This window comes from Polypterus senegalus, chromosome 8 (genome assembly GCF_016835505.1).
Source record: "Polypterus senegalus isolate Bchr_013 chromosome 8, ASM1683550v1, whole genome shotgun sequence".
In the NCBI taxonomy this organism is placed as follows: domain Eukaryota; kingdom Metazoa; phylum Chordata; class Cladistia; order Polypteriformes; family Polypteridae; genus Polypterus; species Polypterus senegalus.
The window spans coordinates 161672589-161688107 of NC_053161.1; the positions used below are offsets into that span (position 1 = coordinate 161672589).

A 15519-nucleotide genomic window follows, 5' to 3' on the forward strand; every position below is an offset into this window, starting at 1 on the left:
GTGAAGTTAGGAGAAGGCCATGTTAAAGTAATGTGTTTTCAGCAGTGTTTTAAAGTGCTCCACTGTATCAGCCTGGCGAATTCCTATTGGCAGGCTATTCCAGATTTTAGGTGCATAACAGCAGAAGGCCGCCTCACCACTTCTTTTAAGTTTAGCTTAAGGTTACGATTTGGAATATAACGTGTCAGGCATTCCGATATATAAGATGGAGCGAGATTATTTAAGGCTTTATAAATCATAAGCAGAATTTTAAAGTCAATCCTGAATGACACAGGTAACCAGTGTAGTGACATCAAAACTGGAGAGATGTGCTCGGATTTTCTTTTCCTAGTTAGGATTCTAGCAGCTGTATTCTGCACTCGTTGCAAGTGATTTATGTCTTTCTTGGGTAGTCCTGAGAGGAGTGCGTTACAGTAATCTAGTCGACTGAAAACAAAAGCGTGAATTAATTTATCAGCATCTTTCAGTGATATAAGAGGTCTAACTTTAGCTATGTTTCTTAAGTGAAAAAATGCTGTCCTAGTGATCTGATTAATATGCGATTTAAAATTCAGATTACAGTCAAAAATTACCCCTAAGTTTTTTACTTCCATCTTAACTTTTATTCCTAGTGCATCAAGTTTATTTCTGATAACCTCATTGAATCCATTATTGCCAATTACTAAAATTTCAGTTTTCTCTTTATTTAGTTTGAGAAAGTTACTATTCATCCATTCAGAAATACCAGTAAGACATTGTGTTAGTATATCGAAAGAGTCGGAGTCATCAGGTGCTATTGATAAGTACAGCTGTGTGTCATCAGCATAGCTGTGGTAGCTCACGTTGTGCCCTGAGATAATCTGACCTAACGGAAGCATGTAGATTGAGAAGAGCAGCGGACCCAGGATAGAGCCTTGTGGAACACCATATAGAATATCATTTTGCTGGAGCAATTCGTGGCAGACTACGCAGAGGTTGCTACCAGAGTCCAAAAGTGCTTAGAATTCCCGTCTGGCCAACGTAATAGACCTTAAAATTGTCCTCCTCTAACTTCTTGGGGAAAGCTTGCGAGCCGCATACCTGTGCCAGACCGATATCCATTGTTTGCACAGGTGAAAGATGGCACTCCCGAGCCAGGTGTCCCAGCTGATCACAGCAAAAGCAGCTATTAGTCCATACTAATGGAGTTCACACTATGGAGTCTTCCACCTGTGGCCCTGGAGACCCTGAAGGTCTGTGCTGGCTGCATTGAAATCGGGGTCAAGCCTTGACAGTCCCATTGTTTCCAGGTGGTGTATGCACCCTCGAGAGTGTGGGTCAGATCCAGCAGCAAGTGGACATCGCTCCATAGCATTTCGTCATAAATGCTCTCATCTATCCCTCCCAGAACTGCATCAATAGTGAGTTTTTAGCGGGTACACTAAGCCCCGGATCTGTCCTCGTACAGGGCGATCCGGATCAATATGCCGCAGCTGACACTGGCAGCCCTTGACCACCTGGCTCACAGCTGTGCGGAGGAGGATCTGTTGCATCAGGTAGTCAAAATTATTGAGTGTTTTGGGAGGGAGATTCCGCATGGCTTGGCGGGCTTTTCCGGTTAAAAAAGGGCCCTAATAGCTGCCCAGGCTCCCCTGTTCCAGCACAAAATTCAAAGCAGAATAGGAAACCGTCGGGTCGTCTGAGGGAGCCATCTTCACAAGGATAACTCATGGCTGTTGGGGGCTTGGGGGGTTGCTGTATTTATTGGGGATCCATCGCTGCAAGGACCCCTCTTCTGGTACCATGTGACATGTGAATCCCTGTCTTGCACCCTAAAGCACAAGGCTGAATTTCAGTCCCTTAGCAAAACCAGCTTTATTCAGCTTGAAACGGGAACAGCACAGTTATTTATTGTAATGTGATCTGCCACTCTCCTATACACAGACACAGTCAGGCAGGGTCATGGCAAGGTTAGTGGCCAAGTAATACTGTTTCCTGCATTTATAACGTTCCTTGCATCGCCCGTCGACAGCAGGCGCTTATAGCTTGACCTCAATTGCTGCAGTTGCCCCAGCAACGGATAAGCTCTCTTCCACAGACTCTGTGATTGCACTTCGGGACGCTCTTCGCTGTGTTGTCCCATTTGGGGGGAGTCCCAAAAGAGTTTAGAAACCTCACTATTTATAATAATAATATATGCATCAGTACCCCGGCGAACTGGGATTGGCTCTTGGAAAGTGGGTGGAGTCAAAAGACATGCCACTGACAAGGGCTACCGCTTACGAGCCTCAATGTCTCAGGTTGCTGAAGCTTCAGGCTGTCTGTTCTGCAGCTGGATTCTGTTGGTATATCCTTCCTTGGCAGTGAACAGTTGTTTGTTGCTTATCATTTTGTCATTTTGCTAACCCTAGCGAATCTGCCCCCTCTGTCAATCCCCTTGTCTCGTGTGTAATGTGAGAGATGTGTGTCTTTTTCTGTCAGCCGTCTTACCTAAATGTGTCTGGTTTCTGTACATTTGAATTAAAGCAGAAATGAAATAAACTTAACAGATCACTGTGACATACTTTAAACTTTGGTTTCATGGTGGTGACCCAAAACTTCCAACAGTTTTTCTTCCATTCTCTTCTCAAGGCATTGGTCAGCCATCAACATTTTGTAAAAATCATTTTTTTCTTTGTCAATTAGGATTGCTGGAAAACCAAACTGCTAAGCAAAGGAAACTGAATCTGTCACCGACAAAATAGGAGTTATAGGGATTCTGGGGGTATTTTTTTTTTATTTGGTTTGATTTTTGTTTTGAAATACTTTGTTAATCCGTTAGAGGAAATTGTCATTTCACATGACTGTTTGGTATCATAGTTCAGGGTCAACCATTGTACTGTGTCCCTGGAGCAGTTTTAAGCTTCAGAGCCCATTGGACTAGGGTCTTTTCAAGCAGAATGTTGTAACATTAAATGTCAGATCATTTTTGATATTTCCTAATCATACACTTTTTGTATTTCTACAGATTTCATAAAGAGTGGCAGCTGCGTATCTTCATTGACTCAGACTTATCTACAGTGCAGACCACAACAGCCACCACATGATGAAAATATGAAGAAATCAACATGTGAATCAGAGAGTTTGAGATCAGCTTTTTTGGAGAGTAACTCTCTGCTTGGTGATACAATTGACATTCAATTACAGGCATTCAATGCAAATTCATCAACATCATATGTCTGTCAAGAGCAGAAAGAACAATTTAAAAGTGAATCGGAATGCAAGCAGAGTCAAAATAGACAGAAGCCGTATAGCTGTTCTGAATGTGGGAAACATTTCTCACTAAAGAGCAGCCTAAAGAAACACACGCGAATTCACACTGGAGAAAGGCCATATTCTTGTACCACATGTGACAAGCGATTCTCCACCAGTGGGAATCTTCAGATCCACACAAGAATCCACACTGGAGAAAAGCCATATTGCTGTTCAGACTGTGGCAAACAGTTCTATGATAGGAGCCATCTTCGGGCCCATATAAAAATTCACATTGGAGAGAAACAATATTGCTGTTCTGAATGTGGTAAACGATTCTTGCACAGCAACAGTTTTCGGACTCACATGAGAATTCACACAGGTGAGAAGCCATTTTGTTGTTCTGTATGCGGGAAAAGATTCTCGTCCAGCGAGCTTCTTAAGACCCATACAAGAATTCACACCGGTGAGAAGCCTTATTGTTGTTCTGAATGTGGGAAACGGTTTGCTGATAGAAGCAGTCTTCGGAGACACATGAAAATTCACACTGGAAAGAGGCCTCATTCCTGTTCTGAATGTGGCAAAGGATTCATTAACAGGAATCAACTTCGGAGCCACTCAAGAATTCATACTGGAGAGAAGCCATATTGTTGTTCTGAATGTGGCAAAGGATTTTCAGCAAGCAGCAGTCTGCAGAAACACATGAGCATTCACACTGGACAGAAACCATATCACTGTTCTGAATGTAACAAGCAATTCACCGACAGAAGTCGTCTTCAAATACATACAAGAATACACACTGGTGAGAAGCCATTTCATTGTTCTGAATGTGGGAAACAATTTTTTGCCAATTGCAATTTACAAGTACACTCAAAAATTCACATTGGAGAGAGGCCATATTGCTGTTCAGAATGTGGCAAGCGATTTTTGTACAAGAGGCATCTTCAGATCCACATAAGAACACACACAGGAGAGAAGCCATATTCCTGCTCTGAATGTGGTAAGCGGTTCTCCACCAACAGCAGTCTTCGTTGCCATTTTAGAATTCACACAGGAGAGAAGCCTTATTCTTGTTCTGAATGTGACAAGAGATTCTCTGATAAAAGTACTCTTCGAAGTCATTTAAGAATACACACAAGGGAACAGGAAAAAAAAGATAAAGAGATGGTACAAGTTGTTGCTTTTATGGCCTAATTACAACAACTAATTTTTAGAGTTCTGTCCAGACAGTCCCATTTTTGTCTCCAGACTAGAGGATCTTTTTCCTTGGGCTCTCGGATTCCTTTAAATGCTCTTCAGCAAACTCCCAGCTAGCTGTTATTAGGTACCTTATAGATGGAGGTCTGCTGAGGTGGTCGTCCTGACGGGTTCTGCCATCTTAATGCAGGACTTGTGAAGCTTTGACAGAGTAACCACTGGGTTCTTGGTCACCAACACAACCACATTACGCAGTTTATCCAGTTGGTCAGCTGTAGAAACAATTCTGGTGGTTCCAAACTTCTTCCATTTCCCAGTGATCGGGGTCACTGTGCTCCTAGAGTCACTCAAAACCTGAGAAATGGTGCTATCCCCTTACTCTGACCTGTGCGTCACCACAGTTTGATCATGCTGGTCTACAGAGAGGTCCTTCAACTTCATGGTTGGTTTTTGTGCTGCTATGTCGTGCAATCTGTGGGACCTTCTCTACACAGGTGTGTGTCTTTTCTGAACGACGTCCAGTCAATTGTTTGCCACAGGCGAACTCCTGTCAAGTTCTAGACGTGTCTCAAGGATGAGCACAATTTGAAGGGAAAGAGCTGAGACTCTGAGAGCTTATACAAGTGAGGAGTTTCACTTTTTGATTTTTAATAAATGTGCTAACATTTCTGAAAACCTGCTTCCGCTCTGTAATTATGGGTTATTGAGTGTAGATTGATGGGCAAAAGATGGGATATGAAAACATTTTAAAGTGAAATCTTCAATGCAATCAAGTGTGTAAAAAGTGAAGGGGGCTCCATACTTAATTGATCGTTCCACCATGTGTGTATAGATAGAATAGTTTATTTTTATTTAGCCCAAAGTCAAAGGAGGAGGGCTGTAATTGGGTTTTAACGTCCCCAACCTTAACTGTCTAAGAAGACAAGACAAAAAAAAAACCTTGTAGACAGAAAGTGGTTGAAATGTCAGGAAAGGCAATTCAGAGAGTGAGACCCTTTTCCAGGGAGATTAGGTATCCAGTGGGTATCAAAAATTGGGGTAAATACAATGCGCAGAACACAAGTAATTCTCAATACAATTTAATAGTAATATTACAAATACAGAGCAAAGTGCAAGAGTAGCTGATATCGGGTAATGTGATTACAATTTGTTTAGAGTCCTGGAGACCTCCGCCAACAAGCTGCCTCCCACCTACTAGCCAATGCACAGCTGAGTCAGTGGTGGGCCGGCCAATCTGATGAAATTCTGACAATTCCTGTGATCCTCCATCAGAGATGACTTTACCCTTAGGTAGGCAAAATAACTTGGCAGGTGGGCCATGGCACCAAGTGTCAGATTTGAGTACCGAGAAGAAAAACAGAATATAGAGGAGGGTTAGTAACAAATTGTTTTATAGTGCTAATGACTAACAACAGAGATGCAGTCTGTACAGTTAATCGACAGCTCTAGGCATGGTGTGCTAAACTGAAGTAGTGAGTCTTCAGCCGGGATTTAAAAGCCGAGACTGAAGGGACATCTCTTATAGTAACAGGCAGACCACTCCACAGTTTAGGGGTCCTGTAACTAAAAGCTCGACCTCCCACTGTTATTTTATTAATCCTTGGAATCCTAAGCAGACCGGCATCTTGACATCTTAATGTGCGCTCTGGTTTGTAAGTCATGATAAGTTCAGACAAGTAAGCCGAACCTTGGCCATTTAATGCTTTATATGTTAAAAGGAGGATTTTGAAGTCTGCCCTAAACTTCACTGGGGGCCAATGTAAGGATTTCAGAACTGGAGTTATGTTTGTATTTTCTTGTTTTTGTAATAAATAGATAGATTGCTAGATAAAGCTTCCACTCTGTTAAGCATTTTCAGCAGTAATGTTTACATTGTGCCGTCTACTGCGATTTTATTGTGTACTGCATGTGGTATTAAGGTGAATGGTATCTTTTGTGCCAACAGATGGCCTGTTGAAGTTATTAGCCCTGCTGTTGAGAGATCTTTACCAGCTGTCCTGTAACTGAAGCAACAGATAAACTGACCTTATGGCTAAGAAAAAAACATTTCTCTCTATTATAATAAAAAAAAAATCCTGGGACAAGATGCGACTTTCTCAGAGAGACACTATCGTGTCCCAAGAGACTTTGTGCCAAGACATTTAACCACACCCGGGCTGGAAATAAAAGACAAAGAGTAGATGACAAAGTAGAACGTCGTAAAGAATTCAGAAATGTTGCAAGTTGGAGATAATGGAAGCATGAAAATTCGAAAGTCTCAAAAAATGATAGTAAAGAGCACGTTAGAGCAAACAAACGGAAAATATTACTCTGTGAAGTAACGGAACAGCGAAAAGAGAACAAGTGTATTGTTTGGCTTTAAACTTTAAGTCAGAGACTTGTAGATCATCTAATTCGTTTTGCCATCAGGGAAAAGTAGTGTTTCTTCCCAATGAAGTGGCATATCCGTGAGAATTAAAAGATTTGTTGTTTGGTGAACGTGAAATCCACATACTCAAGCAGAAACGCGAAGTGGCTGGTGTATAGTGCCTGGGGTTGGCGAGTGAAACGAGCAGGGGGCAAAGCCCCCTAGTGAATAATAAAAGTAGGAAATAAAGAATCAGAGGTTGTACTAATCTGTTTGAGTTAAATAAATATTCTGGTGATCTGCTCTCAATAGTGTAGTGAAATAAGGAATATATTAATGAAAAACTCATTCCATTAATAGCTAAAAAGGCGGGGGGGGGGCACACTGACCTCCCTGGACCCTATGAGACCCCTGCAGCCAGGTCATCTGCTACTGTGTGACAGTCCATGGGCTTCATTGGGATTAGTGCTTCCTCTAGCCACCATTTTTTTTTGTACCATTCTTGTATGCTTAAAATTTCCTTTACTAAGTTATAGTGTAGGGTGTAAGTGCCATCTGTTGAAATGAAAATGTAGTGTAATTATATGAATAAACACGACAGGTAACCTTGGCATGGGTGTGTTAAGAAGGATGCCCCTGAGTCAGCGTCTAGAGTGTGACGTTGCTGCTATTGGGGACTGTGTTTCCACTTTGCTGAATTCATGAATTAGGCACGATACCACAAAGTGCACGATTTATTGTAGACTGGGCCAGCTAGTTGTGTTCATTATAATGTTAGTATTTTATATAACATTAGGAGAGCAGGATAACCTAAGGACAAATACCCAAGCAGAGTGAACGGAAATGTAGGAACACACCATTTGCTGAGAAACACAGATGATCGCTTAGGCCACTCCGTTCTTGTTTTATGTGATGTCCAAGGATATTGAAACAAAACATGGGATTGCTGTTAGCCAAAAGCTACCACCACTACAGCCAACATCGGAGTTAAAAAAAACAACAGACATCCCTCCACAAGTCATGGACACATGAGTCACGTTGCTGTTCTGGAAGTCAGAACTGACACATATGCCAAAGAAGTGCCACTCTGTAATATACACGGCTAGCATACACAAGCATTTTAAATTTACCAAAAGGATTTACAAACATCTGGATCACAAACACATGTGGGTGGTAACATGGAATGAGGATAAAGACGTTCACTCGACGCCATTACTGTTGAAATACTCGTGGAGTGTCACAAGAAAGGCTGCACCCTGAGCGTGTCGTAGACTGCGTGTCAGAAAGCATTTGTTTGGGCAGGGAGGAGAGCCCAAATGCATGCTGGGACTTCTCTGTGGCGGTCCAGGGAGGAGAGCCCAAATGCATGCTGGGATCTCTCTGAGGCAGTCTTTCTGTTAAACCTCTTTAACCTATTTGGGCCCCTGAAGCTTCATCTAAATTTATGCAGCAGCATTCCTTCAGTTAACCAGTAAGTCATGTGCTCGAGGACACCCACCAATGGAAATGAAGATTTGAGCCAGGAAATAGAGGATCATGGGACTTCAATTAAATACCAAGTGGTACAGCTGAGTCAAACATCTGGACACACAGAAGAGGTGTTGTGATAGCTGGCCTATTCGTCCACCGTGTGCACTTGATGACTGGAATGGCCGCGTCTCGCTTGGCCCATTGTGTGTTCCTCTAGTCGTTCACGTGACGGATGTGAGGACCTCAAAGCTGCGCCTGTGTCAAGTTCACTCACTGCCAGATTGAGGTTTAGTGAGGGCCTTAACTATGGTGAGCTGTAGAGGCTCTTTGAGGCAAATGGCAACGATGGCACTGTTATTATGCACAGTAATTCTGTGTGGAGTGGGAGGAGGTTTGCTTTGTTTGCATTTTTAAAAATTCAGCAAGTAAAACTGTAACAGATGAACAAAGTTTTGAACCGGTGAGTGAAGCCCCTACCCTGTTCGTGTTGTGCCAACATCTTGGACTGAATGCCCTGGCATAGCCTTCATCTCAGTCAGCACACTTCCTCAGGTTGAAGGCTGGGTAAGGATTACTACTGTGGAGAATCTCGGCCATCACTGCCTACCGGTCTGGCATTAAACCAAACCAAGGGCACAGACTTAATACCAAGTGAATTCCTCAGAATATAATCACCTAGTTTGTGCGGATGGACACACAAACACACGGGTTCAGCAGGCAAAACCGTTCTGATCTTCATGAGATGATAAACTCCTGAAGGGTCATCATAGTGGCATTTGAGCCCACTAAGGGGACCAACGCGACCACCTTCAGTGTGTGTCTGGGTCACATGATCTCTGAACTTGGGTCTCTCAGAGTCGTGAATCACAAAAGGGTTTTGAGCAGTTTGTGGCCCGCTGCAGGCAAGGGGGGGGGGCGCTTGTGACCAGCAAAGACTGATGAATGGCGGTGATTCTGCATGAGGTAAGGGACAATACAATACAATACGATACAAAAATAAATTGTATAGCCTAAAATCACACAAGGAGTGGTGCAATGGGCTCTAACAGGCCCTGTCTTTTGACAGCAGCGAGCCTTGCGTAAGAAGACAAGAAAAAAAAACCTTGGTGGGGATGGAAGAAATCTCGGGAAAGGCAATTCAAAGAGAGACCCCTTTTCAGGTAGGTTAGGTGTGCAGTGGGTGTCAAAAAAAGGGATAAATACGATACACGACAACAATTGTCAGCGGCTCTCCAAGAGGGATGGATCCAGTAGGTGATGCTCCACGGTGATTGGTGGCCACTATGACACAAAAAAAAGACACAATTGGGTGGTATGGTAATCCCTCCTCGATCACGGAGGTTGCGTTCCAGAACCCCCCACGAAAAGTGAAAATCCTTGAAGTAAAAACCATATGTTCATATGGTTGTTATATATTTTAAGCCCTTATAAACTCTGACATTCTTCTAAACATTTCCTGCACAGTTATACAGCATAATCCCTTTGTATTCTCTTAGATATTAGGTAAGATTCATTGAAATTATGTATGTAAACACACTGTTTATATACAGTAAAACCTAAATATTATTTTAAAGATATTGACTGTCTCTGATATCACGTTACAGCCATTACGATAGACAGGCCACCAGCAATAAATACGTACAATGCAAGAAAAATTGTATACAGTAAAATGTGTGTACAGTGACACTAAACGTACGTACATGTACTAAGTACTGTAAGTAGAAAATTAATTATGGTTACTCACCAACAATGACACGATGACTTGTCCGATAACAATGAGTTTAATTTTACTGCACAACAAAGGAGAGCGTTACAGCCCTTAAAGGAGCCTCTTCAGGCGAATGTGAAGCACCGCCATTGTTCTCCTTCAATCCAAATCCCTAAAGCAGATTCCATCTGGACTACTGCCTTATTAAGTACACTTGCAACTCATTGTTTAAAAGGACACTGCGGCCGTAGATCTTATATTCTGTTCCACCTTTTTAAATATAAAGAATTGTAGCCTCATTCATACTGTAATGGCGTCCTACAGCGGTGTAGCTTTTCCCTTCCTTCAACATATCCAAAACGTTTACCTTTTCGGCAATCGTTGCCATCTTCCGTTGGCGCTTGGGCACAGACCCTGAAGCAGTAGCCGGAGCAGATTGTTTTGGAGCCATAATGAAGGGCTTGACTACGCACAAAGATAAACACAAAAGAGCACAACTCTTTACACAGCGAAACACGTTGATGCTGAATGAGCGAGACGAGACTTCCTGGTTAACGCCGTGGTATCAAATGCGGCGCTGCGTCGCTGAGCCAGTCAGCACATACAAACTTAACTGCGTGCTCTGATTGGTTAGCTTCTCTGCCTTCCGCCAATAGCGTCCCTTGTATGAAATCAACTGGGCAAACCAACTGAGGAAGCATGTACAGGAAGTAAAAAGACCCATTGTCCGCAAAACCCGCAAAGCAGCGAAAAATCAGCGTTATATATTTAGTTATGCTTTCATATAAAATCAGCGATAGAGTGAAGCCGCAAAAGTCGAAGCGCGATATAGCGAGGGATTACTGTATTTGTCTTCAGAACCAGAAATATTTGGATGCAAATGAGGGTAAAGGTACAAAGATGGAAAAAAACACTAAAAATATCTGCAGAACAAAAGCGTGGGCACCTTGTAAAGCCAATGCTAGAAATGAACGGAGAATCATCTGCTTGGTGGTGTGGCCATAGAGTGATTAATCAGACAGAAACAGATTACCATTGTCTAAATGCAAATACAGAATTACTACTTGTGTATCAATTGAATGAACAGAATACGGCACATCCACAAATTGAACAGTAAGAAAGAATTGATAGAAAGAGCGAGCAGTGCAGGCTTACTGTGTCATCAACACCGAAACACACACAGCAAAGAAGAAAGTTAAAGAAACCGCGTCTTGACTTTCTAAACGGCTCTTGAAAAAAGTCAACACCCAAAAAGCACAAGCCACACTGGGAAGTTTGGGGCAACAGCAGCATGGGGGGCGAACAATGGGAACTGACAAGGCAGGCTGTGGGGGTCTCTGGACAGTTTATATGTCAGGGGTTTTTCATTTGTACGTCTCTTTGAATAAATGTGTCTGCTAAATGAATACATTGAAATTAATAAAATGTATAGAATGGGCATACATTTAGTAGTTGTAGGTTTTCCAAAATTTCAGTAATAAAAAATTTTGATTTTACAAAAAATGTTTTTTATATTTATTAGATAAACTAGGAATGCTTTCTCTCTGCTCACAACAATTAAAGGAACACTTTAAAGAAACACATTAGATACATCAGATCTCAATATGAAGTTGGATATCTATACATATAACGACAGGGCAATGTCTTAGGAACAAAAGGATGCCAAGTCTTTTAATGGAAATAAAAGTTTTCTGCCTACAGAGGGCTCAATTGTGTAGACACCGTAAAATCAGAGTGAAATGAAGATGTGGCAGGCTAGTCCATTTTTTCAAAAACTTAATTTCTGCTCCTCAAAATGCTTTTCAGTATCTTGTGTGGCCCCCACGAGCTTGTATGCATGCTTGACAACGTCGGGGCATGCTCCTAATGAGATGACGGATGGTGTCTTGTGGCATTTCCTCCCAGATCTGTATGAGGGCATCCCTGAGCTGTTGTACAGTCTGAGGAGCAACCTGGCGGCGCCTAATGGACCGAAACATAATGTCCCACAGATGTTCTATTGGGTTTAAGTCAGGGGATTGTGAAGGCCATTCAATTGTTTCAATTCCTTCATCCTCCAGGTACTGCCTGCATACTCTTGCCACATGAGGCCGGGCATTGTCATGCACCAGGAGGAACCCAGGAACCACTGCACCAGCATAGGGTCTGTCAATGTGTCCAAGGATTTCATCCTGATACCTAATGGCAGTCAAGGTGCCGTTGTCTAGCCTGTAGAGGTCTGTGCGTCCCCGCGTGGATATGCCTCCCCAGATCATCACTGACCCCGCACCAAACTGGTCATGTTGAACAATGTTACAGGCAGCATAATGTTTTCCACGACTTCCCCAGACCCTTTTACGTCTGTCACATGTGCTCAGGATGAACCTACTCTCTTCTGTGAAAAGCAAAGGGTGCCAGTGGTGGACCTGCCAATTCCGGTATTCTATGGCAAAGTCAATCAAGCTCCACAATGCCAGGCAGTGAGCACAGGGCCCACTAGAGGACGTCGGGCCCTCAGGCCACCCTTATGAAGTCTGTTTCTGAATGTTTGGTCAGAGACATTCACTCCAGAGGTCTGATGGAGGTTATTTTGTAGGGCTCTGGCAGTGCTCATCCTGTTCCTCCTTGCCCAAAGGAGCAGATACTGGTCCTGCTGATGGGTTATGGACCTTCTACAGCCCTGTCCAGCTCTCCTAGAGTAACTGCTTGTCTCCTGGAATCTCCTCCATGCCCTTGAGACTGTGCAGGGAGACACAGCAAACCTTCTGGCAATGACAAGTATTGATGTGCCATCCTGGAGAAGTTGGACTACCTGTGCAACCTCTGTAGGGTCCAGGTATCACCTCATACTACCAGTAGTGATACTGACTGTAGCCAAATGCAAAACTAGTGAAGAAACAGTCAGAAAAGACGAGGAGGGAAAAATGTCAGTGGCCTCCACCTGTTAAACCATTCCTGTTTTGGGGGTCATCTCATTGTTGCCCCTCTAGTGCATCTGTTGTTAATTTCATTAACACCACAGCAGCTGAAACTGATTAACAACCCCCTCTGCTACTTAACTGACCAGATTAATATCCCATAAGTTTCATTGACTTTATGCTATACTCTGATTAAAAAGTGTTCCTTTAATTCTTTTCAGCAGTATATATATATATATATATATATATATATATATATATATATATATATATATATATATATATATATATATATAATGTGTGTGTATATATATATATTGTGGAAAATTCAGTCTTGACACAGACAGACACAAGACACACATTTATTGTTCTTCTGTCTTCTGCAATACCACATAATGCACAAACCCACAATTCTCAGTCTTTTCTTTGCTCCTCTCTTTCTTCACTGCCGCCTCCACTCCTCTCTCTCAAGGTCTGTCATCTTCCTCCCAACTCCAGCTTCCCGAATGGAGTGAGGCGGCCCCTTTTATAGTTCACCTGGATGTGCTCCAAGTGCTTCCTTGACTATCTTCCTGCAGCACTTCCTGGTATGGTGGAAGTGCTGCAATTCAAGGCTCCTGGAATGTCCAAGCACCCCCATGGTGGTGGCCACGGGCCCAAGCTCCAGTGCCATGGCCCCGATGCAAAGTGCAAATATATACTGCGCATCACTTTTTCCACATTTTGTTATGTCACAGCCTTATTCCAAAATGGATTAAATTCATTTTTTTCCCCAGCATTCTACACACAACACCCCATAATGACAACGTGAAAAAAGTTTACTTGAGGTTTTTGCAAATTTATTAAAAATAAAAAATTGAGTAAGTATTCACAGCCTTTGCCATGAAGCTCAAAACTGAGCTCAGGTGCATCCTGTTTCCCCTGATCATCCTTGAGATGTTTAATTGGAGTCCACCTGTGGTGAATTCAGTTGATTGGACCTGATTTGGAAAGGCACACACCTGTCTATAGAAGGTCCCACAGTTGACAGTTCATGTCAGAGCACAAACCAAGCATGAAGTCAAAGGAATTGTCTGTAGACCTCCGAGACAGGATTGTCTCGAGGCACAAATCTGGGGAAGGTTACAGAAAAATTTCTGCTGCTTTGAAGGTCCCAATGAGCACAGTGGCCTCCATCATCCGTAAGTTGAAGAAGTTCGAAACCACCAGGACTCTTCCTAAAGCTGGCCGGCCATCTAAACTGAGCGATCGGGGGAGAAGGGCCTTAGTCAGGGAGGTGACCAGGAACCCAATGGTCACTCTGTCAGAGCTCCAGAGGTCCTCTGTGGAGAGAGGAGAACCTTCCAGAAGGACAACCATCTCTGCAGCAATCCACCAATCAGGCCTGTATGGTAAGAGTGGCCAGACGGAAGCCACTCCTTACTAAAAGGCACATGGCAGCCCACCTGGAGTTTGCTAAAAGGCACCTGAAGGACTCTCAGACCATGAGAAACAAAATTCTCTGGTCTGATGAGACAAAGATTGAACTCTTTGGTGTAATTGCCAGGCGTCACGTTTGGAGGAAACCAGGCACTGCTCATCACCAGGCCAATACCATCCCTACAGTGAAGCATTGTGGTGGCAGCATCATGTTGTGGGGATGTTTTTCAGCGGCAGGAACTGGGAGACTAGTCAGGATAAACAGAAAGATGACTGCAGCAATGTACAGAGACATCCTGGATGAAAACCTGCTCCAGAGCACTCTTGACCTCAGACTGGGGCGACGGTTCATCTTTCAGCAGGACAACGACCCTAAGCACACAGCCAAGATATCAATGGAGTGGCTTCAGGACAACTCTGTGAATGTCCTTGAGTGGCCCAGCCAGAGCCCAGACTTGAATCTTATTGAAGATCTTAAAATGGCTGTGCACTGACGCTTCCCATCCAACCTGATGGAGCTTGAGAGGTGCTGCAAAGAGGAATGGGCGAAACTGGCCAAGGATAGGTGTGCCAAGCTTGTGGCATCACATTCAAAAAGACTTGAGGCTGGAATTGCTGCCAAAGGTGCATCGACAAAGTATTGAGCAAAGGCTGTGAATACTTATGTACATGTGATTTCTCAGTTTTTTTATTTTTAATAAATTTGCAAAAACCTCAAGTAAACTTTTTTCACGTTGTCATTATGGGGTGTTGTGTGTAGAATTCTGAGGAAAAAAATGAATTTAATCCACTTTGGAATAAGGCTATAACATAACAAAATGTGGAAAAAGTGATGCGCTGTGAATTACGCAACATTACAATACAGCCTTCTTATAATACATGAGTATTTTACTAATAAAATATATATATATATATCTTTGCTGGTTGGGCCTAGCAGTCTGATAAGGTGGGCATGGTCCCCTGTTGCCCGTGAATGACTGGTCTGCATTTCATATTGTCTTTGGAATTTCAATGTAAAAATGCATTTTGATATCCCGAGAAGAAAATTATTGTAAGGTTTGTATTTGCACTCAATAGACTTAAGGATGAAGTTTTGGGCAAATTCTGATGATTTTGCTTTGAGCTTTCCAAGTGTCTGAAGCCAATAAGAGCAGCCAAAGCAGCAGTTAGAATCTCACACACTTTGACCTGCGCACTTCAGACTTTTGAAAGAAAGTCTTGTGGGAGTTTGAAGTTCAATTCAAAGTTTGAGCATTGAGCTTTTAAAGCCAAATAAAATGTGGCCCGGTGCA

The 15519-nt window shown here is 42.8% G+C and overlaps 1 protein-coding gene across 1 annotated transcript in view; it reads left to right on the top strand.

Annotated features, from left to right (window-relative positions):
* The window catches only part of LOC120534658 (zinc finger protein 658B-like), a 73172-nt gene extending 67848 nt beyond the window's left edge, over positions 1 to 5324 (top strand). Inside the window, exon 6 of the mRNA XM_039762249.1 lies at positions 2966 to 5324. Within this exon, the coding sequence (XP_039618183.1) occupies positions 2966 to 4383 (1418 nt within the window). The 3' untranslated portion in view covers positions 4384 to 5324. The remainder of the gene's footprint in view (positions 1 to 2965) is intronic.
* Positions 5325 to 15519: the final 10195 nt, after the last annotated feature.